Source organism: Polypterus senegalus, chromosome 15 (assembly GCF_016835505.1).
Source record: "Polypterus senegalus isolate Bchr_013 chromosome 15, ASM1683550v1, whole genome shotgun sequence".
Classification (NCBI taxonomy): domain Eukaryota; kingdom Metazoa; phylum Chordata; class Cladistia; order Polypteriformes; family Polypteridae; genus Polypterus; species Polypterus senegalus.
In genome coordinates this window covers 136,515,420-136,532,066 of record NC_053168.1, presented here as the reverse complement: position 1 = coordinate 136,532,066, position 16,647 = coordinate 136,515,420, and the positions used below count along the sequence as shown (strand labels likewise).

At 42.8% G+C, this 16,647-nt stretch overlaps 1 protein-coding gene across 5 annotated transcripts in view; it reads right to left on the bottom strand.

Annotated features, from left to right (window-relative positions):
• nfatc1 (nuclear factor of activated T cells 1) overlaps window positions 1-16,647 on the bottom strand; it is a 251,234-nt gene that overhangs the window by 65,957 nt on the left and 168,630 nt on the right. For 4 of the 5 annotated variants that reach the window (XM_039737220.1, XM_039737221.1, XM_039737223.1 and 1 more), the window contains exon 9: window positions 9,265-9,972. In XM_039737220.1, coding sequence (XP_039593154.1) covers window positions 9,265-9,972 — 708 coding nt within the window. The remainder of the gene's footprint in view (window positions 1-9,264; window positions 9,973-16,647) is intronic. The other variant, XM_039737224.1, reaches the window with a different exon arrangement.

The window sequence follows — 16,647 nt, the reverse complement described above, 5'->3', positions numbered from 1 at the left end:
GTGTGCCATTTACTGTGGTCAGCCAGCGGCATCCTGGAGTCCCTCCTGATTAAAATGAATGTTGGAGGATCCCTGATGTTGCTGCTATCAAATGACACAGCCAGCTATTTTCAAACCTCCTGTTACCAAAGCTGCTAAAAAGACGCCAGCCAGTCATGTTCAGCTCTGCCTTCTTCTATCCAGATTTTAATGGTGCAAAAACGAAAGACGTTCAATACTGCCTTTTAACGTGAAATATTCAATTAATATAAGGTTAAGCTTGAATATACCATGAGGAGAATCTATCTGTCTATGTGCCCTCTTTCAAATAGTGCCTTTCACATCATCTATCTATCTATCTATCTATCTATCTATCTATCTATCTATCTATCTATCTATCTATCTAGCGATCTATCTATCCTGCCCACTATACTACAATTAGGATCTATCTATGAAAGGCCCTATATAATAGATAGATAGATAGATAGATAGATAGATAGATAGATAGATAGATAGATAGATAGATAGATAGATAGATAGATAGATAGATAGTGTAAGAAAGGCGCTATATTGCACCCGACCTGACACAGACATGACACGGGAGGCACGTATAAAGGCCAAGAAATTTTTATTTTCTTCACCTGTGGGGCACGTCTTCCCCGTGAACCCCACAAGCAATACACAGTCCCAAGTACAGCACTTAGCACCACCAAAACACTCTTCTCTCTTTTCTCTTTCCACACCACTCCTCCACAGCTTTGTCCTCCTTCCACCTGACTCAGGCCACTGAGTGGTGGTTGCTGGTACCTTTTATGGCCCACCTGGTGCTTGATCACCTGTTTCCAATTGCACTTCCGGGAAAGGGAGATTAGTCCAGCTGGGCTCAGGGACCCAGGTTGCACCCCCTGGCGGCCACCCCAGACCCCAACAGGGCTGTGGAGAACTCCATTTCCCATGAAGCCCTGCGAGAGACTGAGGCACCACTCCAACCCAGGAGGTCGGTCATCCACCGTCCAGGGGGAGGTACTGCACCCTCCAGGGCTGCTCCCCCTGAATACACATCGAAGGGGCCTCCTAGCTGGGCATGGGACCCGGCCGTCCGTCACAATAGATAGATAGATAGATAGATAGATAGATAGATAGATAGATAGATAGATAGATAGACTTAAAAATGATTTGCTTGAACATTCGGGTTGATTTTGCGACTTCTGTAATCATGCTAAGTATCATAGTCCGCTTGTGGTACCAATTTATTCAAGAGTGGGAAATGTTGCTAGTGGTGTTGTCTCTGTTCTCACAGCTCCTGGAAGACTGCCCAATGAGAGGCAACTGACTCCGCCCCTTCTGGTCAGAGGAGCTCCCAGAAAGTGGTGTCTCATATGGACGCAGACACAGCCCAGGATGTAGATCTACCTCAGAACTGACCGATTATTAGGAGGCACTCTGGCCTTGTGATTTGTTTGTCTTGCAAACAAGCCCTTTTTATGTTTTAGGGGTGACTGGGCTGGCACCCCAACATTTATTTTGGATCCGGCATCGTACATTACTTGATCACTATCTATCTATCTATCTATCTATCTATCTATCTATCTATCTATGAAATCCAATGTCTGCCTTTCTGCGTGTCTGTCCGCTTTTTACGAGAGAACTACTTAACGGATTTTGATCGGGTTTTTTTATCCTATAATTTGCTTGAACATTCCGGCTGATTTTGCGACTTCTCTCATCATGCTAAGAATCATAGTTCGCTTGAGGTACCGATTTATTTGAGCGAACTCGAGAGAGACGCAACGGGCCAAGGGGAGGGAGTGGCGACCTCCTCACTCAGGTACCAACCTCGGGATGTTCCTTACCTCCACTTAGCCAGCGTACAACAGAACTACTTAACGGACTCAGATATAATTTGCTTGAACATTCTGGTTGACTTTGCGACTTCTCTCGTTGCGCTAAGTATCATAGTTCGCTTGCAGCACTGATTTATTCACACGAATGCGAGAGATGGGCTGTGGGACGAGGGGAGAGGGAGGCGGGAGGCTGGGCAGTGCCCTCCTCATTCACTTGCCAGCCTCCCCATTCGAGTCGCTGTACCTGTCACCACGTGTTGGAGCGCACCTTGCCTCCACTTAGCTAGCGATACCTGTTTCTTCAACAGATTTTATCATCTACAGATTGTTAAGGAGTAACGTTTGACATTTTTGAGAGAGAGGCCAGAGCTACGTGTGTTTTAGAGGGTAGCTGCTGATTGGCAGAGATGTCACGGCCATGTGCTCTTCTCTCCACGCGAGGGACGCTCTCTCGTCAGACCTGACATGATCAGATACAGTGCCAACGTTTGACATTCGAGCGTACCAACCTTCCGCTTGGCCAGAGATACCCTGCCAACTTTTTACATTTTTGGCAAAGAAGTGTCAGCTACATTCTTGCCCCGACAGCAAAACCTAAAATATTGCATATCAAAAGACCCTCGGATACGAAAGCCATCAATATAAATTCTTCCCAATACAAATGATCACTTTTTTTTTATATTGATTGTTAAAGTTTGTCCTGTTTCACTACTACACGGGCAAAAACGGGGGGCACAGCTAGTATACTATAAGCAGGCTCATCTATGCAGATTAGTAATTGTTCAGTAAGCAGCATGAAGCCCAAGGCTTACGTCAATAGGTGTCTCATGAGCAGCGAAGTGAATATAAAAAGCAGACACCACGCCATCCCAGATGTGACTCTGTGTGTACGGGACACGCGTGAGGCAAAGTGATTCCCAGCGGGGGGCCACTGGCAGCCCCGAATCACGAGCCTCTCTTGCCATCTTAACCCGCATCAAGTGCAGCCCCGTGTTCACGTGCAGGATTGCCGCCGCTGGGTTGGTACGCTTCCAGCGAGTCTTCTCCGCTTCTGGATGTCTTCGCTGTTATATTTTGGATTGTGCTTACGCAGCTGGATGGCATCCCGCCAGGCAAGTAAATAAAAATGCAAGAGCCCTAAGCATTCCTTTGAAACTTTGGTGGTTTTTCAGAATTATCCATTGGTAGCAGTAATTAGCAGCTTTGGGCAGACGACAATCCTGCAGTTCATCTGTCTTACCGGAGCAGAAGCTTTTGTTTGAGGCCCTGCCGTTATTCCGATATGTAAAAGTGACTTATTTTGGCCCGCACATAATGCTGACAGCTTTAATGTACCTGGAGTTCGTCAGATGGAACAGAGCTTGACCTTAGGAGTTACTCCATGTGGAATTCTTTGGCTGTGCTTTTGTTCTTATTGCTCAATTCTTATTCCTCATATGGCTGGAGGACACCACCAGCACCACTAAAAAGCATTTCACCTCAAGCAACGCTTGTGTCTTTGTAAAAACTAGCAACTGGATTCTGAAAGGATAGTCACGTTTGAGGACAAAACCTCCCTTATGGGTGTCCATATGAGTCTGTGTACTGGAATTGGGCAAAAGGGTTTGGGACCAGCAGGGGTACCCCATTTATGAAGAAGAAGAACTGGAAGTGAATCTAAAAGGTTCAAAGAAATGTCTCTTCTCTGTTGTGGAATTGCATTTGTTAAGTGTCTGTGGTCTAAAAGGGCACAACTTCTGGTGCCCTCACTGTTTAAACAGCCCCCCGGGGCAGAAGAGTCGGTAGAGTCCAGGGCTGTACAGGAAGTGATGTCACGGCCTGTCCCGGGACTCGTCGTCTTGTCGAAGGGGGAAGATGGAGAGAGAGGTCATTAGCTATCACTTCTTCACTGACGCTGCGGATGGCTTTCTTACCTCTTCAGAGCTGACCTGACGCTCCCCGAGTGGTTGTGTGTGCGACCCTTGCAAATTTTGAACTCCATTTTGTTTTTCCGTCTGGCCTTTCTGGTCACAATAACCTTTTCCTGATCTTTGACTACCGCTTTCCATTACAAATTTGTCAATCTTCAGCTCTCCAGGAGTGTTCACTGCTCCCTTTTCTAATGCTGTACTCACTGGCCACTTTATTACGTACACCTGTTCAACCGCTTGTTAACGCAAATAATCGAATCAGCCAATCACGTGGCAGCGTTTCAGCATGCAGACATTGTCAAGATGAGCTACTGAAGTTCAAACCGATCATCAGAATGGGGAAAAAAGGGGGCTGAAGTGACTTTGAAGGCGGCATGGTTTTTGGTGCCAGACGGGCTGGTCTGAGTATTTCAGAAACTGCTCATCTACTGGGATTTTCACTCACAACCATCTCTAGGGTTTACAGAGAATGGTCTGAAAAGAGAGAACATCCAGTGAGCGGCAGTTCTCTGGGTGAAAATGCCTTGTTGATACCAGAGGTCAGAGGAGAATGACCAGACTGGTCTGAGCTGATAGAAAGGCAACGTTAACTAAGATAAGCACTCATTATAAGTGAGGTATGCAGAAGAGCATCTCTGAACACACAACACATGAAACCTTGAAGCAGATGGACTACAGCAGCAGGAGACCACACCGAGTGCCACTCCTGTCAACTAAGAACAGGCAACTGAGCCTACAATTCACATGGACTCAACAAAATAGGACAACAGAAAACTGGTAAAACGTTGCCTAGTCCGAAAAGTCTCGATTTCTACTGCAACATTCAGATGGTATGGTCAGAATTTGGAGTCAACAACATGAAAGCATGGATTCATCCTGTCTTGTATCAACAGTTCAGGCTGGCGCTGGTGGTGTAATGGTGTGGGGGACATCTTCTTGGCATACTTTTGGCCCCTTAGTGACAAATGAGCATCATTTAACTGCCACAGCCTACCTGAGTATTGTTGCTGACCACAGTGTACCCATCTTCTGATGACTCTTTCCAGCATGTCACAAAACTCAAATCAGCATGACAAGAAGTTCAGTGCACTCAAATGGCCTCCACAGTCACCAGACCTCAATCCAATAGAGCACCTCTGGGATGTGGTGGAACGAGAGACTCGCATTGTGGATGTGCAGCCGACAAATCTGCAGCCACTCTGTGATGCTATCATATCAATATGGACCACAATCCGTGAGGAATGTTTCCAGCACCTTGTTGAATCTGTGCCATGAAGAATTATGACAGTTCTGAAGGCAAAATGGTGTCCAACCCATTACTAGTAAGGTGTACCTAATAAAGTGGCCAGTGAGTGTATGTTTCAGTAAGGGAAAGAGTGCCCGCGCCATCACGAGTAATGGAGGTTTAACACAAAGAAAGATGGTGCGCTTATTTCCGGGTTTCTCGCAGTATGGTTTGACTTCGCTGAGCACATCGATCAGACTGACGATTCATTTTTGGCTCGCCCTTCAGAAACAGTGCTAACTGTTTAGTTTCCATCACGGTTAATGGACTGAATGGTTTCCTCTCGTTTGACAAATTTTTTATGTTTTCATGTAAATGGCCCCAATATCACAGCAAGAAAGCCTGAATTTTGAGTTTGGGGATAGGCTGCCCTGGGAGTGTGTTATGAATACGACACAAAACGAGGCTCAAGAGGAGATGTTTAGTCATTAGAGTAGCCACCAATAAGCCTGGGAAATGGACAAAGCAATAACCTAGTCGAGAATCAGAGTAGGGTCGGGAAACCATAAGAAGAACGCCAAAAACTGAACGTCAGGGCTCAATAGTCAAAGACAAATGAAAACAAGAATGATTTTCTTTTTATAAAATTTCCAGTGCTCGTATAACATACACTGCATGTTGCTCATCTACACTGAGTGACACAACGATAGACCACAACAGACGCTGTTACTATAAGCAAACAGTACCACAGAAATGCAGTGAACGCGACGACTACAACATTAATTTCTACAGCACATTTCCGTACAAAGAATAAATGTCAAAGTGTTCAGAAAGATTTCAAAGAAAAGGTTGCAAGCAGAAACAAAACAAATTAGAAATCGATAAAGGCAAGAATGAAGGCCCACCCAACATCGTGCCGAGGGTGACGTCACCAGCATAATCATACAATGAACCAAACGCTTGGTTTTTCAAAAAGGCATCACAAACATCCAAACAACAAAACCCAACTCGTTTTTGAGAAGGATTCACCATTAGGGTGAGGCCTTTCTGGCAGGCCGGCTCCCCGTATTGTGCTTCACAAATCAAAACAGAGAAAGTCTCATTGGTGATTTGTGAACTTTAAGGGCTGCTGTTGTCCTCATGCAGTTCGTTTAAAGATCTTCAGCACATCAAATCCAATGCAATGTCAGTATGACAACAGAGTATTTACAAGTATTTATTGCTATGATTTATTATTTACAGGCCTGTGAAAAAGTAAGTGCACCCCATGAAACGTTTTTCGCATTTTTGAACATACGTGGACATATCAAGATCTGATCTTCATTTAAGGAGGATTGTTACATAAAGGTGATAGAATGAAACAAACATCGTACCACATTTACATGTTGTAGTCCATTGTACAATTTAGATATTTTGCATTTGGAAAAAGTAAGTGCACCCCTCCATTTATGACCACCTCAAATATTTCAGATCAGAATCAGGATGCCGATGGCAGCAGACGGGATCTTGTCTGAAGCTGTCTTCGTATTTTAAACTCCAGCTTTTGGTTTGCTTTGCTCTTTTGTTGTTGAAGTGTGTGTTATCACCACACCAAAACCAAAAGAGCTCTCTGGGACCTTCTGCAATTAGGTTAGAGATGCCTAAGAGCCTAAGAAGGGATTTCAAAAGTAGCAAACTAACCATTCCACTGTCTGGAAGATCATCTTCAAGCAGAGAAGATTTCATACAACTACCAAGTTGCCCAAGCCAGGTCAGACCGAGTTAGCCAAAGAAAGTTCAGTCTGACAGCAGAACATGAGATACCAAATGAAGTCTTTAAAAAGCCCAGAATTTCATCACGGGACCTACAGGTAGCTCTGGTCACTGAAGATGTCAAAGTGCACAAATCCACCATTAGAAAGAGGCAGTGCACATGAGATCTGCATGGAAGGTAGGCCAGGAGGAAACAAATACCATTCAGAAAGAACGTCAGGATGAGATAAAAGATTCTTTTCGAACACTCAAACAAGTTCTACAATAATGGCTGTGGGGTTCTTCATAGATCCATTGCTTGCCAAAGAACCATTGAATTCAAAGAAGAGTTCTTTACATATGAAATTGGTTCTGTCCAACCAATCAGAGTAAGCATCAATTGAGTACTGTTATGTAAATTCAGCTATATACAGTATAAATATGACCATTCCATTCAAGGCAGCAATGATGGAGTGAATCCCTTCTCATGATGAGAAATAAAAGACGCAATGGACAAGCTTCCTCCTGCCTGGTTCTTCAGGTTGATTATTAATATATACAAGTGTGTGTGTGTGTGTATATATATATATATATATATATTTTATATATATATATATATATATATATATAAATATATACACTGTATATACAGTATATATATATATAGTCACACATGTGTGCATGGGAGACAGCTAAACGGATCAAAGGGATGTAATTCCACGCCAGATCAGGGGATGGCAGTGTGCACTGATCCTTACTCTTTTTCTTCGGCAAACAGACCAAGGGAAATTTCACCTGGATCCGATGACGTCACTTCCGATTTCAGCCCCAATGATGTCACTTCCCCCTGCCTGACTTTAAAGCTGCCATGTTTCCCTGTCTGTTAGTTCTTGTTTGGACTAAAGTCTGTAAAACTCGGAACCAACTATCATCTTTAGGCAGCCTATTTTCAAGTATACGGGTGGCTGCCCCAAACCTCTTTCTGTGTCTGTCTTAATCCTTTCACACACACACATATATATATATATATATAAACATATATATATAAAAGCCAAATACCATGGACTCACTCATCACTAATCACCCGAACCATGACGACTTGCGACTTGGTTTAAGTGTGAAATTTCTTATAGTTTTTTAGACCCATTTGTATGTCTGTCCATTTTTCACGAGAACTACTTAACGGGTTTAGATTGGGTTTTTTTCTATAATTTACTTGAACATTCTGTTGATTTTGTGAATTTCTCATCGTGCTAAGTATCATAGTTCGCTCGCGGTACCGATGTATTAGCACAAATCTTAGAGAAACTCATTGGGCTGCGGGGAGGGGGGCGGGGCCATCCACACTCACGGGTCTGCCTCGAGGCATAATCTTAACTCCGCTTAGTTAGCGAACGAGAGAACTACTTATTGGATTTAGATCTTTTTTTTTCCTATAATTTGCTTGAACATTCTGGTTGATTTTGCCACATCTCTCATCACACTAAGAATCGTAGTTTGCTTGCAGGAGCGATTTATTCTTGCTAATCCGAGAGAGTGGCTGTGGGCTGAGGGGAGGGGAAGAATAACGTCAGGAGTAGACAGCTGGGCCGGGCCCTTCTCACAGTCCTGCTTCACTAATACGCGGGCGAAGCCGTGGAGGATGGCTAGTATATACATATATACTGTAAATATAAATATATATATATATTTATATATAAGTCTGTGCTGTAAAAAGCCCAGGCTCCTACAAACCATGGATTCTGGCACTTCATCATTAGTTGTGCATTAGCGTTTACGCAGTTAAGGTTCTCTTTCCTCTTCGGTTTTGTTTTGCAGACGTGCTCACCTCTGTTGTCTATGAGTGGCTAAGCGAGTTTCTCTCTCCTTGGAGGTTTCATTTTGCCGATGTGCTCGCCTCGCTTGTGTATTAGCAGCTAAGCGAGTTTCTCTTTTGTTGGCAGTTCCATTTTGGCGACAGAGTCGCTTTCTTTGAGCGTCATGCTATAGACTCGCATTTCCAGGCCGGACAGAGAGACACACACACTTCTACGTGTAGACATTTATATACAGTATATATATATATACATATATAAAGGCAACGATTTCTACCTCACAAGTGAAAGCCCAGATCTAAATCCCACTGGGATACTTTTGGAGGATCCGTGCATACAAGACACAGCTAAAAGAATTCTGCATGGAGGTGTGGGAAAACCATTTTCCTAGTCAATGTCAGGGCCACTAGGCAGTTATAGGAAATGAGGGGGCAATGCCAAGGGTGGACTTACTGTTTCCACAGCCGGAAATGGAATGTCTGTTCATTTTTTCATTGAACAAATTATTGCAAAGACAAATTTTTATATCACCTTTATCCGTAGATTCTGTAAAAATGAAGATCAAATCTTTGATATGTCCACATGCATTGAAAATGAAAAACATTTCATGGGGTGCTCTTACTTTTTCACATGACCATATTTTGCTGTGATAGCCGTGGCCTCCCATTCCAAAACATTGTCTTGGCAATAAAGCATCTCCCTTACCATGGCATTCAGTTTAGCGCAGAGTCATTGAGATACCCTCATCATGCCCAACTTACCGTCATCTAAGTACATCTGGTCCAGCTCTTCTGGCTCTCGCTTGACTGTAACTGGCAATGAGGTCTCACTGTTTTCTTCCTCTAAGCCTGGCAGTGAACCCAGATGATTTGTGGGAGGACTGTTTTGTGGAGTCTTCTGGTGCTGCTGTCCTTGGGTCATGGATGTTGAGGAATGGGATGGGCTGTAGGCCTGACCGTAGGGTGCCTCCTGGGTATTGGAAGGAACCGGAGAAGAAGACGGACTGTTGGGATAGAGAGTTTGTCGCAAGTCATGAGAATTACTGCTCAGATGGCGACTCACCTGAGGCTGCAGCATGATGAGAGATGACTGATCAGGGGAGCTTGAGGGCACATCTATGGCTCTTGAAGGCACCTCCTGGATAATAGGAACACCTGCACTGGGCTGCTGGACGCCAGCAAGCTGGTTGTGCCCAATGCTGCTAAGGCATTTGCTGTAGGCGGAAGAGGAGAGCTCGTTCAGCTTGGAGTTAGAGTTCAAAGTGGGGGACCCTGACAGCATCACAGTGTTTCTCTGGTGGCAGGATGAAAAATTTCCCATGAAGCAAGGGCTGGGATCTGAAGGCATCAGGGTGGTCAGAACTTGCTGGTTGTAGAAAGATTTAGATACAGTGCTTAGTCCAGGAGCCACCGGTCCACAGATCGGAGAGAGTTCATAATCATCTGTCGGCTCCGTTTTTATTATTGGAACTGGGTGAGAAAAAGAAAAAAAAAAAAAAGTAAAATAAACATACAAATTCATATAAGTAGGCCTGTGGCTAGGATACCCGGAGCAAAACAAACAGCTTTTTGAATAAGACTTTGTGTGTTAGTTGCTTAGGTCTCCCACCCAGAAAAAAAAAAAAAGGAGACGAAGAAAAAGAAGAAAAAAAAAAAGAAAACAGATGACTCATCAGCACAGAAAGTCACAGCTGGTTCTAATATAGGAAAGGCATATTTTCTTTGGAATCTCCCCCAACACTAATGTCCTATAAAATGTATTTTTAAATATTTTGCTGCTGTAGGAGCCTTAGACCCAGGGGCTCCACAGTTTAAAACAAATTATCTGCTATCAAAATGTAAAAGACTTCAGCCATACTCAGCTTCTGGCCGCTTCAAGCTACTGATGGATACGTTTGATAAGAGGTAACAAAGTAGAATGGGGGGCATAGATAGATAGATAGATAGATAGATAGATAGATAGATAGATAGATAGATAGATAGATAGATAGATAGATAGATAAGAAAGGCACTATATGATAGATAGATAGATAGATAGATAGATAGATAGATAGATAGATAGATAGATAGATAGATAGATAGATAGATAGATAGATAGATAGATAGATAGATAGATAGATAGATAGTATATACATATTTAAATATATACCATATGACTGGAGTGTCACCCCGTTTATTCAAATAATAAAGGAACTGAAAATAACAAGCGCTCAATGGTGCAATAAAGTGACAAAAGCAAAATGTTGCCGTTGCCTGAGGTTCTAAAGCCTCTGGTCAGGATTCAGGGTCACACCTCCCGATAGAGACATGACCTTTCTGTGACCGCCTTGCTTTTATACCTCCTGGACTGGAAAGGGCAGGGTCAGGTGCCCACAGTAGGTGTCCTCTCTGAGCCGTGGGTGACAAAAGAGACAGGAGTGCCAGCAACCACACCCTCCAGCGTCCCAGGGTGTATTGCTTATGTCTGATGAGCCTGGAAGGTGACCTTCTGATGTGCATACGTGACAAAATATACACACACACACATATATAGATATATGATATAGTATGTGCCAAATAATAACAAAAGTATGTGATGTGTGTTTAGACCTAATTGGGGCACATCAGGTGTACACACATTTGCTTTCCCTTATGGAGATCGAATCTCGGACGCCAGCACCTGAGGCGCCATGGCGGCTGGTTCATTTGGTTCTGTTACTTGACAGGCTGTAAACTGCAGTATTATTTCTATAGGTCTGAATTGCAATCTGATTATTTGGGTGGTCACCTACTACGTAATGCTTGTGGTTGGTCAACCAGTCGCCAACCATCTGCCATGTCCTCTCAGTTGCAAGGAGTAGATCACAGACATGTTTGAGAGTCTGCTCCTCACATCTGAGAGGGTGTGGTGGATGTTTGCCAACTGGCCAACCAACCACAAGCGTTACCAGGTAAGAAACCAACCAAATAATCAGAATGCGATTCAGTTTGATGTAAGACAAACAATTGTAACAGTGAAATGCATTGCGCTTGTCATTCCAACAGATGGCACCTCATAAACTTTAACACTGGTTTTACAAATCCCATACCAAATGGCAAACTGTATAACAGAGACATACTGTATATGATTGAGGTCATTAATGTTAGGTAGAATGCCTGGAGGGGACTGGGCGGTCTCGTGGCCTCGGAAACCCTGCAGATTTTATTTTTTTCACCAGCAGTCGAGTTTTTGTTTGTTTGTTTGTTCTCTCTTCCCTGGCCAATGGACCTCACTTTCATTCTATGTTAATTAGTGTTCCCTAATTTTAATTTTTATTTATTTTGTCTTTTTTTCTCTTTCTTCATCATGTAAAGCACTTTGAGCGCCATTGTTTGTATGAAAATGTGATATAGAAATAAATGTTGTTGTTGCTGCATTTTTCATTTCAACAGAAGACGCATCACAAAGATTGGTAGTAATGCTATCTATCTATCTATCTATCTATGATCTTTGTGTTTTAATGAAATGTAATTTTTTTTGATTTTCTTATTTATGTGCGGAGTAGGAGGAGTGTAAAGGGGGAGTAGTGGTGGTTGTCTGATATATACCTTTTTTTTATCTTGAATATTGGGATTGTTTGTCTTATGACTGTATATTGTTAATGTTCATAATAAAGGTCATTTTTAAATATCCTTTGTATATAGTGCCTTTCCTATCTATCTATCTATCTATCTATCATATAGTGCCTTTCTTATCTATCTATCTATCTATCTATCTATAATATAGTGTCTTTATCTATCTATCTATCTATCTATTCTTTATCTATCTATCTATCTATATAAGAGAAACTTTGTGACTGTATCTTAATTTTCCATGAAAACATGAGATCCAGCATTTTTCTTGGCCATCAATCAGTACAAACAACACTGGGTAAATAACAAGCAGCAAAATATATGTATAAGTTTTGGGTGGAGACACTTTACAGAAAACAACAAAAGCATTGCTTTTGTATATCAAAGGTATTTTGAATTCCAGAATTATCACCCAATTATATGTGTAAAGTCAAGTTCCCTAGCACAATTTTCTAAAACTGCCTTGAAATTAGGGTTTTAAACAGAATTACATATTTTCTAAGTGATTAAATTTGGCATAATTAAAAGAAAGACTACAAGAAAGAAAATCTATTGAAATATAACCAAAAAAAAATCATAAATAAAGAACAAAGCGCCTGTGTATGTGTGTGTGTGCAGAACTAGCAGGGTGGCCATCAGGTAACAATAAAGGTCACTCTTGTCCATGAAAATCTACAGCTCCTTAAAGACATAATCCTTACATATATATAAATATATACACTTAGTTGTCTGAAGTAAAAAGGCATTTGTGTCTTCTCTGGATGGCTTTAGGTGAAGGATTAGAGTTTACTTGCTGAAGAAATGCAAAGCACTGAGGTCAGAATTAGGCCATGGTTGACACTCGGCTCTATCAAAGTCCTTTTTTATCCCTCCTTTGTCTGGCGCGTGGTTGTATTAGATCTGCGTCCAATGATTAAGTTAGCATTTTTCCAAGTGTAGTGATAACATCTGTTTGAGATGCAGAAGAAAGGAAAAATGACAAAAAATCTGTAGAAATGTTATGAGAGTTTACGCTTTATCTCACTTTCCTATGGGAACAACAAATGCCCTCATCGGTGAGACCACTGTGGAGCGGGATGGTGGGACTGAGCTACGCCGTGGAGGCACAGGCCTTAATTTTCTGTACATACTGTCTGTATCTCCATCCATCCATCCATGTCGTAACTTGCTTATCCAGAAGAGGGTCATGGATACTGTGAGATTTCTGAGCTCTTTAGAGACCCTCCCCAACGGTGCTGCACGCCGAAATACAGTTGACACATCTGTCGAGGGTTGCTTGTCTGTCGTCAGGGCAACCGCAGGTTTGTGGCACTACCGAGGAAACTAGAAGTTCATAGCCTCCCTGCGTAACACGTCTGTCACCCGATGGGCGATGTGGAGAAACGGTATAAACCAGCCACCGACCTGGCCCCATCCCTGCTTGTTCGCTGTGTCTGTGTGTGTATTGGAATGGTACCTCCTGTTTGAATAAATCGCCTGACTGTTCCTGTTTTGATTGGAATAAAGTTGGTTTTCTTGAAGTCTTTGGACTCAGCGTCTTCTCTCGGGTACAATAAATAAATAAAGAAAGAAAAATAGCAATCTATCTATCTATCTATCTATATATATATATACTAGGGGGTTCACCCCCTTCTAGCTTCACTTGCCAACCCCCATGGCCTGCGCTATGTGCCAGTCACTTCACGTCTCTGCTGCTTGTGAAGAGGGGGGCAGAATGCACCCTAAGGAGACGCGGTTGCTCCTCCGAAACCCCCTCTTAACAATGGGAAACAAATACATTGGCTTTTTTTACCTCCTCTTTGCTCAATCAGCTGCTGCTGTGCTGTGTGATCTTCATCTCACGTGGCACTTCGAACATTTAAAAGCCTGTACAGCAGATGTCCTACTCTTTGTCTTTTATTTCCAGCCCCGGGCGTGGTTACATTTCTTGGCACAAAGTCTCGTCTCGCAGGACGTGAGTTATCGATGTTTTAGTTTATAATTTGAAAAACGGAATAAGAATCTGAAAATCTAACAACATCACATTAAAGTTCAATAAATTCTGAAAAGAATGATACCAAACATATATATATGTAGGTTTTAAAATAGGCCCGATTTAAAGTGTGACAAAAAATGTGATATCGTTCCACTTTTAGGTTTAGGATTTTATATATATAGAGTAGATATATATATATATATATACATATATTTTGTGACCGGGACACCAAAGGAATGGAAACACCAGGGTGGGAGAGAGCATCAGTGAGGCAATACCTCCCCTTGGGATGCTAGAGGGCACCACAGTCTCCTGCAGGGCATGCTGGGAGTTGGAGCTTTGACACAGCCCTATTGGGTTCCATGGTGGCCACCAGGGGGAGCTGCACAGCCTTATAGTGTACTTCTAGCACACCTGATTCCAGGTAATACTGATGAGCCACCAGGAGCACTCCCAGGACCTGAATAAAAGGAGCTGCCTCGCTTCATTCAGAGAGCCAGAGTAGGGAGGAGGTGGAGAAAGCTTTCCTGAGAGGGAATGGAGGCGGAAGGAGGAAGGAAGGAACAAGGAAGAGAGAAAAGAAGAAGAGAATAGGACTGTGAATTGTGCTTGTTTACTGTGTTGCAGGGAGAGAGAAAACGCTCCCCAAACTGTAAATAAACCGTGCACGTTGGACTGGAACTTGTGTCTGCCTGTCTTTGTCGGACTGGGGCGGCTGTACGCGCCCCGGTCCACAATATACCGTTTTCACTCGTGTACCAAGTGCCCTCGTGTAAGACGCGCACCCTAATTTTTACAAAGAAAATCGTTTTGCCCCGTGTACGACGCCCAAGCAGAAGAAGTAAACATTACAGAATTACATTTCCTCATGTATGACGCGCACCTGATTTTCTAATGCTAATTTTCGGGAAAAAATGTGCGTGTGGTACATGCGTAAATACGGTATGTAAAAATAGGCGTCAGAGGGTCTTGTCAAAGGTATGTGCTACTACGAAAGGACACCGGGGGGCATTGACGGTCATTATCTCTTTTTACATTCATAGCTCCAGGAAGACGCCCAATAAGGGCAAATGACTCCGCCCTTCAGGTCTAAGGACTATAAGACTGAGATGTCCCCTGAAAAGGTATGGTGTCTCACTTGGGGAACCTGAAGCCTTGACTGCTCTTCACAGGTACTGAATCTTTCTTATTATTAGAGGCCTTAGGGCCGGCCTACACTTCACGCTCAGAATGTGTACGCACACACATCATGGCTATCAGGTGTTCCCAGCATTCATTTGATGCGTCTTCTGAGCACGTCCGCAAGAAATGAATGTGACGCTTGTGCAAGCTGCTGTACCAGCAAAAAATTGGAAAGTTGGAACGTGACTTTCAACACGTGACGGCGAACCGCTTTGACGATCCTCCGGGATCGATGTTTGATGCGGTGAAGCAAATCATCAGATTTAACTGCTGACATACAAATGTATTCGTGGTGCTTTTCTTCATCTATTTCTTGCAAAGGCAATACAAGCGTTGCATGGTCCCCATCGTAATGACGCGATACATTTTAAAGGTCTCATGTACCATCTTCTGTGCCATCTTTTTTTATTTTTGCAATAGCCACAGAGGTAAAAAAACTTGAGAATCGGTGGAGAAAAAAAAAGAGTCTCTTTCATGATTAAAATGGAATATTCGGCTTTAATCTCATAGTTTATTTTGCTATTAAAGTTAAAGATAACCTTAAAACTGACCCAGTTGCTAATCGCACTCTTGCGCTGACAGCAGCAGCAGGCAGTGATTTCCACAGAGAACACAATAAATTTATGATATGCCAGCTCTCCGCACATTTGGAATCCTCAGATTTATACTTGTTATCAATTTCATTATTCAATGTGTTAAAGCACATATATTACATATTACAGATAAACTGTTAACTTCATTTAAATAATGAATGCTGTTAATAATAACACATTTGGGGGACGGCACGGTGGCACTGCTGCCTCACAGTAGGTAGTCATGTCCCAGGTGTTCCCTGCCTGGATTTTGCATATTTTTCTGGTTTTCCCCCTAAAAATACGGGACATGACCCTGACGACGGTATGCAGAAATGGCTTTCATACTAGGAAAAGGATATAAGACCTCAAAAATCACGACATCTTTCTGGCACGAGCGACGGAGCTCAGATACCAGTTGGCTAATCAGCCCGAATGCTTTATTGGTTTGTTTTGTGACGAGAAGCGCACGCCGAATTAGCATTTCTTTGTGTTTTACGTGTTGGTGTTCTTAGATATTAAGCGGGACGACCATTTTTCTCCATTTCTGCAACTGGCCCCAAACGTGTGGACTTGTAAAATACCAAACTTATCCTTTTAAGAGTATCCACGCTTAATAATAATAATAATAATAATCGTTGACCTTTAGATAGCATTGTTCTCACTACTCAAAGCATTTCACATACTGAGTGGGGAGCCACTAATGTGCAGCGCCCACCTGAATGAGGTGATGGCAGCCATTTGGTGCCAGTATGTTCACCACACATGAGCTGCTAGGTGGTGAGAGAGATAGCCAATTAGAGACAGGGGATGATTAGGGGGGTA